Source organism: Cariama cristata, unplaced genomic scaffold (assembly GCF_000690535.1).
Source record: "Cariama cristata isolate BGI_N322 unplaced genomic scaffold, ASM69053v1 scaffold12436, whole genome shotgun sequence".
NCBI lineage: Eukaryota > Metazoa > Chordata > Aves > Cariamiformes > Cariamidae > Cariama > Cariama cristata.
Genome location: NW_009623880.1, coordinates 52,338 through 66,993, shown reverse-complemented (window position 1 = coordinate 66,993; position 14,656 = coordinate 52,338). Strand labels below are relative to the sequence as shown.

At 44.5% G+C, this 14,656-nt stretch overlaps 1 protein-coding gene across 1 annotated transcript in view; it reads left to right on the top strand.

Moving 5' to 3' along the window:
- Window positions 1-14,656, top strand: part of DENND2A (DENN/MADD domain containing 2A) — a 36,421-nt gene that overhangs the window by 7,377 nt on the left and 14,388 nt on the right. Inside the window, exons 4-13 of the mRNA XM_009702940.1 lie at window positions 123-244; window positions 2,643-2,840; window positions 4,939-5,032; window positions 6,346-6,396; window positions 9,392-9,579; window positions 10,293-10,402; window positions 10,614-10,683; window positions 11,299-11,376; window positions 11,874-12,014; window positions 14,174-14,322. Coding sequence (XP_009701242.1) covers window positions 123-244; window positions 2,643-2,840; window positions 4,939-5,032; window positions 6,346-6,396; window positions 9,392-9,579; window positions 10,293-10,402; window positions 10,614-10,683; window positions 11,299-11,376; window positions 11,874-12,014; window positions 14,174-14,322 — 1,201 coding nt within the window. The remainder of the gene's footprint in view (window positions 1-122; window positions 245-2,642; window positions 2,841-4,938; window positions 5,033-6,345; window positions 6,397-9,391; window positions 9,580-10,292; window positions 10,403-10,613; window positions 10,684-11,298; window positions 11,377-11,873; window positions 12,015-14,173; window positions 14,323-14,656) is intronic.

Sequence of the window (14,656 nt, the reverse complement as noted above, 5' to 3'; positions counted from 1 at the left end):
CAGGTCTTTATGTCTGATGTGGGAGGTGGGAGAAGGCCAGCAGATCCCCAAACAGATTTTTTATGGCAAACCTCAAAGATTTTCTGCACTTACAGTCTCTTGCTTGTGGCTTTTTGCTGCAGATCCACCATCGAAGGAAAACCCTTATGAAGATATTGAGACCAACAGCCGCTGTTTGGGGAAGAAATGTGTCCTGACCTTCCCAGCATCCCCCACCTCTTCAGTGCCTGGGACTCCCACTAAGGTACTTTGATTCAAGTGGCCACCTTTCCTGCTCCAGAAGGTTTTTGGGTGAAATCCAGGTCCTGTGTGGAAAAAATGGAGTGTTGCTGATAACTTTCATCACGTCAGGGTTTTTTGCTTTATGTCTTTTACCACAGAGTACAGTGTGATGAGGGGATTTACTGCCCTTTAGCAAGGTAAAAAAACAGCATTCCCTTATACAAATGGTCTTTCACTTTTTTTCACTTCAAGGCTACCTTCCTCTTGTAGGAGGAAGACTTTCTGCTAATACAGTGCAAGAAAAATCTTCCTCCCCTCAAAGAGGGCATTTAAGTGCTTGGGTATCAAGCCCTGCAGTGGTCTTGGCTCAGTGTCGGTGGACAGTACAGTCTGCCCATGCTGATACCAAGATGCCTCCACAGACCCCTCCCTTCGGATGCTTCTGTTGTGCTCTCCTTGATGAGCCTGGTTGCTGGTAAGTGATGCAACGCCAGTCCCCTGGTTAGGAGGCCAGTACTAAAAGGGTGTCCCCACCAGCAGCACAGCTCACAACCTGGTGCCGTTTTCCTCCTTGGCAGTGAAACCAAAAGAAGAGGTAAAACATTGGTCTGCACCTCTTGCTCAGAGCTCAGGGCTTACCAAGGCCAGCCCTGCTTTCAGCCTCCCAAGCTGTTTTGGCTGGTTCCTGTTGTCTGTTTTGATAGTCCAAGCCTGGAACAGGAGGGACAATGTGACAGTTATCTTGGCAACAACTGGGTTCAGAGCAGATAGCAGGGATCTAAACACGGTTTTCCTGACCAAAGGGTTTTGCCATGCTCTCCAAGTTGCAGCTATTACTAGAGCTGTTACCCAACATTTTCAGAAGTTTGACGTGCAGCATTTCTTGACCTGTTGCTCTCTTCCAACGAGCTTAATCAGCAACTGAGGTTTCTTTGGATAATTCATCACTTAAAAGTGAAAATCGTTCTGTGGTTCTCAATCCATTCTCCTTGTTGCTGGTTAGGTCTAGATCAGCAAGGATCTACATATGAGTGGTGAGATGAAGTTGATTTCCATCAGAGCTTTGCAATCACCTGTGTGCCCTGATTTCGCACCTCTGCTATCAAAAGGGGCTGCAGTGTTACACAGGAACGCCTTTCACTGTAGATGTGGTTCCCAGCAGGAAACCCATAATAAAGAGCTGAACGGAAGTAAATATGTTACACTACAATGCCTTGACATGTAAAAGCCGTGTTCTGCATCAGTCAGAAAAGAAGTGCTGCGGCTCTCTTTGCAGCAAATGGGTTTGCAACTGCGGTGTGAATCGTGCTGGAGAGCCTGCCCAGGCTAGAGGCTGATGGGGAATGGGTCTGGACAGACTTCAGTAGTAGCTTATATCATTAGTGCAGAGTGAGATTCTTCAGTGCAAAGGCTCTTCCCAGCCTCATTTTAACGTGTGACTTCTCTGTGGGTGGTAAGCAGTTTTGTGAGTTGAGCATCTTCTGCCAAACCATCCAGAGACACCTGAGCTAACCTGAATGAATGAATTGGTCTGGCTAATAGCTGAGTGTGTCTGTTGATGGAGGCAGATCATTCTGCTGCCTCATCTGCGGTGCTGCTGTGACTTGTTCAGAATTAGCTTGGATACCTCTCCCTACATTGCTTAATGCCACGTAGATACATCCTCTAGGAGTGCAGATACAATACCCACAAAAGGTGTGAATTAACCTTGCCATAACTGCTGGGAAATTCTATAGGAGAAGACAGAGTTCTTATTGAGCATCTTTCTGGTGAGAAATGGTTTGCCCTTCTTTATGTGGAGCTGAGCTTTCTTCTTCTCTGATGCTGTTTTTGGTCAGGGACTTTCAGAACTTCACTCTGGTACTTAAATATGTACTGTTCTGCTCCCACTGAACTTGCTAATGAGCTTAGGAGGAAACCAGTCTCTATAATTGTCTATCATGACATTTCTTGTACCCTCCTCTGAAATATTTAATTCTGGCTACTGTCAAAGAGAACCATACTGACAGTGCTTTTTGTCTGGTCTCACTGCTGCTCTGTTCCTCCTGGCTAGCTGCTCCTTATCCTAAATGCTTGTGGTTGGCTGGGTGGTTAGTTTTGTCCTGTTTACAGTCCCAACCTCTGGATTACACAAGTCCTGGGAGGTTTTTTTTCACACTGGATCAAGGCTTCTTGGCCAACCCCTGAGATTGCGTTCTGGTCTAGAATGAATGGTTAAATTACTGGTCAGCATAGCCCTGGTCTAGCCCGGGAGCTGGGTGAGTTCCTTGCGTGTGCAGAAATCCATGAACATTCTCAGGGCTGTTTTGCCAGCTGAGTGCTGTGGCCACCCCACTGAATTTACCGCCATGACAGTGTTAGCAATGAAGCAAAGGTGTGTGAGGTACTGTGTTCATTCATTCCTTCTCCTCCATTTCTAGTTGCTTTCCAAGCCCATTTTTTTCCGACAAAACTCAGAGCGACGGAGTTTCAAACTACCAGACATACGGAAACTGAGCCGTGATGGGACTGGGTCACCATCCAAAATCAGCCCTCCCTCAACCCCCAGCAGTCCAGATGACACCTTTTTCTCCTTGGGAGACCCTCAGAATGGCAAGAGAAGAAGGAAGATTCCCAAGGTAAATCTAAGGCTTTCTCTCTTTTTCTTGGCTTCTTCCAGACAGGAATGTGAGTCTGAGACAATGTTTTCTTTAGTTTCCAGTGTGTCCTGGAATATAGCTGTTGTCCTGTCAGTTGACTTGACTTGTGTTTAAGCCTCTTTCTACCTGAAGGAGAAGGCTCACAAACATCTCTGCAAGTTTTGAAGAAGTTGTTTTTCTGTCTGAGATACCATGATTGGCAGGAGAGATAAAATAATAAGAAAAAAAAGGCATTTCAATTTTTGGATAAAAGTTGAAGTTTGTCAGAGGGGGGAAAAAAGCGATTAATATTTTTGCAAAAGACGTACTCCATCATATTTCCTTCTTTGCTTGATGGATAGGACACTCAGAAATTGTCTGTGTGTTGTGTTGGTGTTCCCTCTTGGCAATCTGTTATTCTTTGCTAGGTCTGATTCATGCACTGGCTGTTTCTAATTCAAGGAAGGATGTGATTGTAGGTGAATAATGAAAATACTGGCATTTGAGTGGCAAAAAGAGTTGTCTGTAGTCATGATCATTTTCTGGAGCAACATTTCCTAATTCTTATTTGGATACAGCATGACTCAGTTTCAATTTTGTTTTCTTTCAGATCTAGCAGGAAGTGTATTCAGTCCAAATGAGGTTTGGCAGTAGTCTGTCTATTGAGCGTTTCAAAAACACAGTTAGAAAAACATAGTTGCTTATCCTAGTCTATGCAGGATAAGCAGAGGCTACCAGGGACTGTCTGTGGTGATTATTTTTTTTCCGAACCCACAGTTTTCATTTGGAGAAAAAAGGATGTGTTTGTGTATCTTTGTTTCGTGGTTGCCAGATCTCTGTTCATGTTTGCATATCTGATTTTTGAATGCCCTCTCTGTATACCTCAGCTCTTCAGGAATGAGCCAAAGAGTACAAATGTTGAGGATTTTCTTTCCCAGTATGCCTACACATCTGTGCATGTGCTTGAGCTCTGTCAGTGTGTTCACACATACTTCTATGTCAACTGAAGGGAAGATTAGAAGTATGTATTTGCCAGGCAGTGCCACTAAACAGTCTTGCAGAGCAAGCTCAGAACCAAGATTTACTGTGTCAGTGGCAAGATCAACCTGGGACTTGAGCTGGGTGGCTGGCTAGAGGCTGCACTTCCACATCAGAGCATCCTGCCTTTCACTTAAATATTTCCATTCAGAATTCCCTGACCAAGTGTGTGGTGGGCCTGTCTTACCTTGAGCTCCCAGGATGTGTGTGCAGGGAACCCAGATTTCCTGGAATAAATCTGGATGCTGGGACCATGTCCTGCTGCTGCTGCCTGGGACCTTGACAAGGAGACAGCTTTGCTTCAGGAGGCTCAGGGAAGCCTGTCGCGGTCCTTCTGCAGCTCCATTCCCCTTCAGGGATGGATAGAGAGACTGGATAGAGGCACTGAATGAGCCACTAAGCCCAGCTATGCCCAACACTGAATTGTCCTGTCTCCTGGTCAGCTGGGAGGTGAGGGATTGAAGGACTTGCAAAGCAAACCACTAGGATAAAGTACTTCAGCATCATTGACTCCCACCATCTTAATTTCTTCAGCATTCCCAGTATGATGTTTCCCCCATGCTTGGTATAAAGGCTTTTCCAGCACATCCCACAAGAGGTGTTAAAGTTTTTGTTAATGTTAAAGACATTAAAGTTTGCTGTCATCCTCCAGCCAGTTTTCTGCTTTCAAACCTGCAGAGCAGGGCAGGTTCCTAAGGGACCCTCTGGTGCTCCGTGGAGTGTGGACCACATATGGAGAGGCCCAGGTGGGCACCGTCAAGCTCATATGGCCACACAGTGTAGAAGTACATTAAGGCCTGGCCTTTCATCAGGGCTTGTTACCCTGGGCTCCTGCCATGCCAGCACAACTGTACTGCTTCTGTACCAGAGTGACTGGCTGTTGGCAGCACAGGTGCGGGTTGCTGTGCAAGGTAGATGCTGGTAATTGTTAGTTCTGGGCCATCAAGTGAAGAGTTTCAATATGGCCAGGGCTGGGAAACAGAGCATTGCATGAAATTCTAACTTGCTTTCTTGCCTGGGGAGGAAAATAACTTTGTTTGTTTGTGTGTTTGCTGAGCAGCTTGTGTTGAAAATCAATGCCATTTATGAGGCACGAAGGGGAAAGAAACGTGTCAAGAGACTGTCGCAGTCTACAGAGAGCAATTCAGGGAAAGGTAAAGAAACTTTCAATCATCATATGTCCAAGATTTTTTGAGGACTTGTCTTAAGAGTTTAGACTGGCTTAGTGATTTCTGTGACGTTTTCTAGCGCTTCTTCTGGTACAGGCTGAGATTGAGTTGAAGTTTCCACCCTGTCTTTTGGGAAGATAAAGGCTGTTCCTCTGCCCAATAGACTTTCATTAGAATGGAACTTTTTTTTGCTTGCTTCGTTTTCATTCCGTATCTTTACATGATAACCTTATAGGTCACACCAAAAATGTCCCCCCTTTTTGATGTTTATTTCTGGAACAGGCTGGAAGCTTTGGAGAGGAATGTTCTGTCCAAAAAGGCTGATTTGTTGAGATCAAAATATTTTGTGGGAATGTGTCACTTTAGTGAACTGTCCAATGGAAGACAGTAGATTTTGAAACAGTCCTGGTTCCTTCAGCGTCCCAATAAACAAATAGCCTCAGTTGGGAATCAGGGTTTCTAGACTTGGCTGTAGGACCATCTCCATGGTAGCAAGATTGAGACTTTCAGCCTCCCACTGTCAATTAACAACTTGTCAGAAGTGTTCAAGTACTTTGGAGCAATACTTTTAAATATCTCACCTCTGTAAAACTTAAAATTACGTCTTTCCAACACAGTATTTTTTTCCAAAACAGCCTAATTTCCAGCAAAATGTGACCACCAGCTCTATTTGTTTCCCGCAGTTACCTGTTTCTGTTTATCCTATTTTGTATAGGATATACACCCACAGGGTGGATGAGTGTGTTCGTATGAATCTTCAGGGGAAGCATCCCAGATGTGTCTCTACATCATTTCTTTATACCCCTTTGTGAAGGATCTAAGGCATCATTGACAGAAACAGGCTATTGGACCATATAGACCTTGAATCTGATTCAGTCTGGCAACTGGGGTTTTTTTTTTGTTTGTTTGCTTGGTTTTATCCCTCATCCTGCAAACTACTGCATATATTAATCAGTATTTTCCTTGGCGTTGTGCTTATATAGGCTTGGATAAAATACGGCTCTGGTAGTTTATTCTTTATGCAACTCTTTTGGCTGTGCAAAATTGATTTTTTTGGGGTTTTTTTTGGTTGGTTTTGGTTTTTTTCTTATTATTCCCTGAATGAATGGGAAGATACCAAGGTTGGTAAGCTCAATGTCTGTGGGTATGTGCACCCTTGAAAAGAACAAGGCCCTTGAGGTCTATACTGTCTTCCCCCTGAAGTTGCCAGGCCTGGCTTTCTCATGCCAGTGATAAGAAATGCACAGTTGTTATAAATAGACTTTACTTAATTCATCTTCTGCTTTCTTTTTTCCTAGTTACAGATGAAAACAGTGAATCAGACAGTGATACTGAAGAGAAGCTGAAAGGTAAGGCAAATGTGTGAAGAGAGCAAATGGCTCCTGATAAATTCTGCTCTGAGATACTGGGTCAAGATGTCTCCCCTGTGTTCTGCTTTTGGAGAAGGAGCTTGTTTCCACCTGGAGCACAGTGAGAAAACAAAGATCTCAATACTGCAGAAGAAAATTCATAGGCAGAGGACTATAGGATTCCAAACCAAACATCTGTTCCTATTTCTATCAAAGCTCTCTGCACTGACTTTCCTAGGAGATGGCTTGGCCACTGTGGAAATACAGTGAATTTTTTCTAAGTACAGAGTCATGAATGTGTGGCCAAGCTGACAGAAGCAGTATTGCATGGGACAGGGTGTTCAGAAACCCCACAACACATTTACTAAGGGAGAAGAACCACCAACCAGACTGGCTAGTTATGAAAACAGAATTGCACTGTATGATTTATCACTAGTTAAACTCTTCTGCATTGGCTGAGTTGGGATAAAGCGCTGCATTGCTTGCTTCGCTCCGGTATATATATGGTATACCAGTCTCTATTAATACTCTTCTGAAACCTTCTTGTACTGGTAATTAGCCCTGTGACATGCTGGTGGCATTACAGTCTTTTGGGAATTTATATGGCAAATTGAAAGTCCTGGCAGAGTTAGAATGCAAGAGGGAAACTCCCTTGGATTCCAAAGTTTCCTGACTCACATGCACACCTGTTCTGAGTAGCGGGTCAGCTCCCAAGCTGAAAAAACAGGCATAAACAGCAGTTCCCACTCTGTGTCAACCACAGTGCATTGTGCTTAGGAGCATTCATCCTTGCCCTCTTCCAGGTTTTTAGAACAGAAAGCTCAGACTGAGTTCCCTCTTGTGAGCACAGCTTCCCACACAAGAACTACCGTATGCTCTTGCTGTCCTCTGCATTGGGAAATCTTTTATCTGTACTGCTATGTTAGCAAGATTAAGCTGAAAATTGCTGCCACTGCCTACCTTTTGACAGGTTCTCAGGCTGGCCTGGAGACAGGGAGAGAGGGTTTGCACCCAGATTATGCAGAAATTACATTCACAACTGTCTTGAAACACGATGTTGTGAAATACAGTCCATGTTCAGATGTACCTGAGAAAGATGGTGTAGATGTGGCCTGCAAGACTCAAACTCTTGTCTGTTACTAGTTGCCATAGTGAATCATGTGCATCATCCTGTGTTTCTCTGTAACATCTGTATAACTGCAGCTAGGAACTGCCTATAGGGGGGATGATGGAGATTGTGTGAAGTCACCTCAAATCCAACAGCACTGGACTCTGAACAGTATCCAGATCCATACCTGGATCTGAGTGACTGTGCAAGTCTATGTAAGTGTGAACAGGAGCTCTGGCACTTGCAGTTTGCTCTAGCTACACCTGTATTTTGCTTTATGCCTTGTTGAACTGTTGACTTTCCTATTTTTAAATAGGAAAGTGAGATAATTTAGCAAGTCTCTTTTATCTGGGACTTTCGATTTTGTATGTCTTAACAGACTAAACACACTAGCCAGTTACCTCTGCTTAGCAAGTCACTGTACGTCATCTGAGACATAGTAAATCATCAGACAGCAATCACCAGCCTGCATGTCAGAGCCATAAGTGCTGACCCTTAGGAAGGAAAAACGTTCAAAGACAAACTCTGCCATGATGACAGTAGTAAAATCCTGGTATCTTTAGTAGGTTGCACAGAATATAAACAATGCAGAGCTTGAGTGAGCTTTTCAGAAGCACTCAGCATTGCTGTGACACTGCTTCTTTTGAAGTCCCTGGTAAAACAGAAACCACTTCTGAAAACTTGAAGAATTACAGCCTTGGAGCAAATAGCATAATAGGTGATGAGAGAAAGGAGTCTAAGCCATCTTTCCAGGGCTTTTACTGTCCAGAGATTGTTACACTCTCTGATTTAAGAGGCACCTCAAGATTGCTTTAAATTATATTGTCTGGAATAATTCACAAGTGGCACAACTTTACCAGACAAAAGGTCAAGTGTCTGTCCTGAAGTGTATACCATCTCTTGGGAAGCCCTGCCTCCCAAGCAGACATATTATGCATTTGGAGTTCCTGCAGTATGCGTGTGCTTGTTGTTTCTGTCAAAACATTGCGTTGCCACCCGCATTCTCTAAAAGCACAGTTGTGAGAATGCGCTGTAGTGTCTGCTTGTAGTTAATTCTTTCTTTCTTTTGTAGTAAGGGTAAGGGAGACATCATGGAGATTTAATGTGGGATGCAACTGTAAAACAAAGCAGGGGGGTGGTCTTAGGGAATCTCATCTGGTCTCTTCTCAGCAGGCAGCTTTTCATTACTTTCCATGCTGGAATGTTTATTGTCCCACAGCTCAAGTGTTTTGCAGTTACAGCTTGCTTGGCAATTTTTCTTGTTTTCCCGTTGTCTTGGGTGTACTTGTAGAAACATGGTCCTGAGAGATTAGTTTTAGGCACAGGAAGGACTGGCATGAGCCAGCCTTTTACATTTGTACCTCTTTTCACGTTTTTCTGTTGTTGGCCTATAGCCCAGCCTGCATTACTGAAGCTGGAAGTCCCTAGCATTACTCAGCCAGGGTAGTCCTAGCCTGACCCAAGTGCTGGTCTTGTAAAACCATGGGGATCGCTACCCACAGCCTCCTCTGAACAAAGGTGATCAATCACCTAACTGTGCTGGCTTTGAAAGATGCATAAATGAATGCTAGGATGAACGCCCAGATGTTATCTGTTACACTATGTCCCATATGGATGCCAGTTTGGGTTGTCTTCAGCTGTAAAAGCTATCCGTGAAATCCTTGTCCTGCCAAAGCTCTTCAGGATGATGGCACTCACAAGATTACATTGCATCTCTGTCGGTATTTATAGTGCTACTTCCAAATGGTTCCCACCTCTTACTCAGTCTCTGACAAAGTAAATGTGGTAAGGTGGTTTCAAGTTTATCCATAAGTCTCTGCAAAGCACTGTTGGTGCTCTGTGCGAAGAGCTAGACAAAGTCACAATCTCTAATATTTTTCTTTGTAGCTCACAGCCAGCGCCTGGTGCATGTGAAATCTCGCCTGAAGCAAACCCCACGGTACCAAACCTTGGAACGGGACTTGATTGAATATCAAGAGAGGCAGCTGTTTGAGTACTTTGTCGTGGTCTCACTGCACAAGAAGCAGGCTGGTGCTGCCTATGTCCCTGAGGTTACCCAGCAGTTCCCATTGAAGGTGCGGTGCCTGCTGGGAAGGTCTGGCTGACATGTCTCAGATTGCGTGATACACTTGCACAGCTGGAGAAGCCACAGCATTTCTGTTGATTGCTCTGTTACATCAGTAACCCCTTTGCTGTGTCAATGTTCTGTGAGACTGAAGATAGAAGGGCTGCAGTCACCCCCTGAGGATTGTCATGGTATTCCTCACTGTTGAAAAAGCAGCTGATTTGGATCTTTTGCTGCCCTTGGCTATGACTTTTATGTAGCTATTCCCTTTCTCCCACTTCTCTCTTTAAATAAAACTGATGCTTGGGAGAAGACACGTGTTCTTAAAGGGAAGGCACAGCTTTCACCAATAGTCTAACTCCAAATGAGAAATGAAGAATGGGAGAAACAGAGCCAGCGTGCCAGCATGTTTGTAAATGGGGTGTAACCAGAGCTCCCCTCAGACTTCAGTTCTCTCACCACTTGCTGGGAGATATGTCCCAGATTAGAGGCACAATATAGCAGAGACAGGTGCTGCAGATTCAGGGCTTGGTGGAATTGGTGGCAGAGAGTTACTTTAAGATATCTGAAGATTAGGTGAGCCAGAATCACAGAAATTTTAATATCTTCCAGGCAGAAGCTTAGCCTCTGTCATCACCTCTTCATTTGTCACAGGAAAAATATTTGAAGTCATTCCATCCCCACATGACTAATTGGAAACATTCCTTCTCTCTGTTCTGCTAGCTTGAGCGCTCGTTCAAATTCATGCGCGAGGCAGAAGATCAGTTGAAAGCTATTCCCCAGTTTTGCTTCCCTGATGCAAAGGACTGGGCCCCCATCCATCAGTTTGCCAGGTAAGTATTGTACTTTGTATCCTGATTCCATGAGAAACAGAGTTATGTATCAAGCTAATTAAATAGAGAACTATTACAGTAGAAAATTGGGCAGAGCTCTGAGAAAGGTGTATTGGAAATGCAAAAATATTGTGGGTTTACTGGGTTTGTATGTCAGAGACTGTTAATGTGGATGATGGGTGTCATGCCATTCTGTTTTCTCTTTCTGCAGCGAGACATTCTCATTTGTCCTGACGGGGGAAGATGGAAGCAGGCGATTTGGATACTGTAGGAGGCTGCTGGTAATTATCCCTGTTTTTTTCTTTTCCTAGAGATGCAGCCTTCTGTGGGCTTGGTGTTACTGGCACCTGTTCTGGAAAGTGGAAAGCTGCTGCTCTTCTCTTTCAGTCTGGAGAGAAAGAGCAGCAGCAGAGCAGCTTTGCTCTCTTCTGCTCTGCTCAGTGCCAAAGACCCTCTCTGAGTACCATCCTCCGCTCCAGGCATATTCCTTACACCGGTGTTTAACGTTATGACCATGGACTGTTGTTTCACCACTAAGCTGAAGACAGGCATTGTCTCCCTTAGGTTTAGATAGCTACTAAACAGTTGACTAAACCTGTGCTGGTCCTGTAGGCTCAGAGTTGTCTCTGTAGAGCAGTTTGCCCTGCCTTAGCCCTTTGACTTAGGAAGGCTGGGATCATACTGTAGATATGCCTGTTTCTCCCCACTGTTTCTAGTGTACCAGGGTTTGAGCCAGGCTTAAGCTACTGTCATCAGCAGCATGCTGTCAAATGTCTGCCAGTTTCTGAGCCAGCCAGCAAGCTGCAGAACTAAGAGACCAGTGACTCTGTCTTTGCAGTAGTTATAACTCTGACATTTTCTTGGTGTTTTTTGTGTATTTGTGTTTGTCTTGAAAGCCCAGTGGGAAAGGGAAGCGTCTCCCAGAAGTTTACTGCATTGTGAGTCGCCTTGGATGCTTCAATCTCTTCTCTAAGGTGAGGGGGGAGAGTGAGGGAATTTGTTCTGTAGGCCAAGAGGGACCTGAAAGTGAAGTCAACAGCAGAAGAATGGAAATCAGGGAAGATGATGGCTGAAGAAAGGGCCTGAAATGGTGTTGGCAAGGCAATCACATGTTAATTCCAGAACCTAGCAAAAACACAGTTAAAAGGAAAACTAGATTTTTGGCTGTTGCCTTCTTCCTTCAGCAGAACTACTAGAACACAAGCACTGAAAGATTGAAAAGTGGAGTCCTGACTCCAAGTGTAGTGGGGAGTTTGCAAATTGTAAGCTTTCCAGTGACCTCACTGGAGCTGGGTTTCTCTTGCTGAAGGAAATTAAGGGTCTTCAATTGCAGCTTTTACCTTCTTATGATTCAAGGCTCTGTGTTGATACTGGGTTAAGGAGAGAACATGGATGCTGGTGCACTCCATTCCTGGTGTTACCTCCCTCCTCCTGATGTACATGTTTTTGTGTCTTCATGCCTTTATTTCAGATCTTGGATGAGGTTGAGAAGAGACGCGGCATTTCCCCAGCCTTGGTGCAGCCTCTTATGAGGAGTGTTATGGAGGCACCTTTCCCAGCTTTAGGTCGGACAATTACAGTCAAAAACTTCTTGCCAGGCTCAGGAACAGAGGTAAAGACACCACCCTAGAGAGCGAGATTTTGGCCAGCAAATGCTGCGGGACTGGCGACCGAAAGTTGGGACTGTGATATAGCACTGGGGATCTTCAAGGACAGGTGGTTCTGGCAGTTCTGCGGGGAAGCTAGGGAGCAAAATAGGGAACCAGAGAGGATGGCATGGAGACTTCAGTGACCTCAGAATCAAAAGGGAAATCATATGGTAAAAATGAATGTAAGGGCACAGCCATGCTAATATGGCAAAAAGGGCATTGGCCTTGAGGCCAAGTAGTACAGGCTGGCGGGCTCCATGCTGCCCAGCACATGGCCTTGGATCTGCTCAAGGCCACCCACGCTTAACTTCCTGAAGACAGGGTTCATAGCATGTGCTCCAGCATCCTTAATACAGAACCAGTGTTTGTGTGGGACAGGGCACAGGGTTCTGGTCAAAAAATACCTGAAACCACACAAGGGCAATGTTGCAGCCTTTCAGAATGGCATTTTCACAGTGTGGAGGTGAGGGTAGGTGCTGCATCTCACACAATGTGGTGTGAGGACAATGGCAGGGTTTTAAGAGTGCTGAGCTTTTGGGTGTAGCATTGAAGGACTGTGGGAGGGTGGAGGGAGCCAAACTGAATGCAGTCTTGGCCATACTTCCTGTTGGGCATGGTATGCCTTGAAAGTGAGTGAGTTGGTAGAGGTTGTGTCTGAGGGCTTTCAGCGTAGCACTACGTGATGGCATTCTCCTCAACCAAGCTGAAAACAGTCCAAACTAAATGAAATTACTGCATAGTACATGCATAGCTGTTTAAAAATCTGCACTTGAGGAGCAGAGTCCCAGTAGTGTGCTATCAGGTTGTGAGAATGTTCTGGCTGTTTTGTTTCTAGTATCCTTGATGTTCATTAATTATCTGGTTGATGGCATAAACCCCACATTTACACAAAGGGTAGATGACAGCATTGGGATGGGTTGCAGGCACTTTGGAGAGTAAGGGATTAAAATTCAAAACGACCTTGCTAAATTGAAGGTTTGGTCTGAAATTCAATACGGACAAGAGCAATATGGGAAGAAGAAATGAGTAGTCTAGTACAATGTGGAAGTAACTGAGTGAGCAATAGTACTTCAGAAAAGGATCTGGTGGTATAGTGGGCCATAAAATGAGCAGAACTAACAGTATGGTGTTACTTAGACAAATTCCTGCATTGTGAAAGAAAGTGAAGGGATGAATAATAAATAAAAGCAATTTTTCTGCTTTCCAGCATTAGTGGAAATTTATTTAGAGTATCATTTTCCAAAAAGTGCAAACACTACCAGAATAGTAGTTCCACTTACTAAGTGGTTTAGAACATACAGGTAAAGCTTGAGAAAATTGTTTGCTTAATATAGAAAACAAAGGACAAATGAGGACATGTGGTAATAACCTTTCAATATACAAGAAAGCTCCTATAGAGAGGAAGGTGACCAGTTGTTCTAAGTGTATACTGAGAGTAAGACAACAAGTAGTTGAAGTAATTTGCCACTGACATGTTTCAGCTGCAGGCCTGGTGCTGGTAAGGGTAGTTCAGAACTAGACTAATTTTGCGGGATTTATGAAATGTGTGGAGACTTTCAAGAATAATTTAGATTAGCATCTGTCCAAGATAAGGAGTATGAAGTGCTAAGGTACTGCGACAGGAATTAAGTAGATATGAACAAAGAAAAATGCCCACAGGCTGCTCTTTTCTGTAACTGATATGACGAATTTGTAATCAGTAGGTTAGGCATCCAGATTCTTGCAGTAAAAAAAATAAATTGTAACTGTAAAAATAAGAGTGCAGACTTGAAAGGCTCAATGCCATTCTGCTACTTCAGTGCCAGAAAGGCTGGAAAACACTCCTAGCTGGACACAAACTAGTTTTCTTCCTTATGAAGAGCTCCCTGTCCTTAGTCCAGTGGGGAGGACTTGTGGTTGGTCTCATGCTGTGCTCATTGGAGTGGACTCTGGATCATCTTCATCTGGAAGAAGGATTTGTGGGAGGTCTTTGGGAAGACTGTGTTTGAGGGCTTAATGTTGTGCAGTATTCACCATCACAGTCAGTAAGACTCGTTAGCTGTGAAAATACCTGTTGGGTCCTTGCTTGCCGCAGTAGGGGTGGACAGCAAGAGCTGACCTGTGGTCTTTTTCTTTCCAACAGGTCATCGAGCTGAGGCGGCCTCTTGACTCCAGGCTTGAGCACGTTGATTTTGAGTCCTTGTTCACATCCCTTAGCGTGCGGCATCTGAGCAGAGTCTTTGCCTCCTTGCTTCTGGAAAGGAGGGTGATCTTTATCGCAGACAAGCTCAGGTACCCTCTTGCATTTCCTTAAACAAAATGCTGCCAAGGAAGGGAGGCCGGGAAGACTGCAGTGACTGATCTCTCTGCTTTGTTCTTTTTCTCTTCTCTGCTCTTTTCCAACTTCGTAGCTGATGTGAGTAGGGCTGTACTTCCCAGGAATGGGGAACTTAAGCCATGCACCATAATTTCATTTTGCAGCTTGCAGGGTCCCCAAGGAGAACCAAATTCCCTTTCCTCCAGACAGTTTCAGAGCAGATCCCAAGTGCTAAGGAAGCAAAACCCCTCCTTTTGCTCCATGATGCTGCAGTGTTCCCCACTGAGCTCTGCTGGAGTTTCCAGGGAT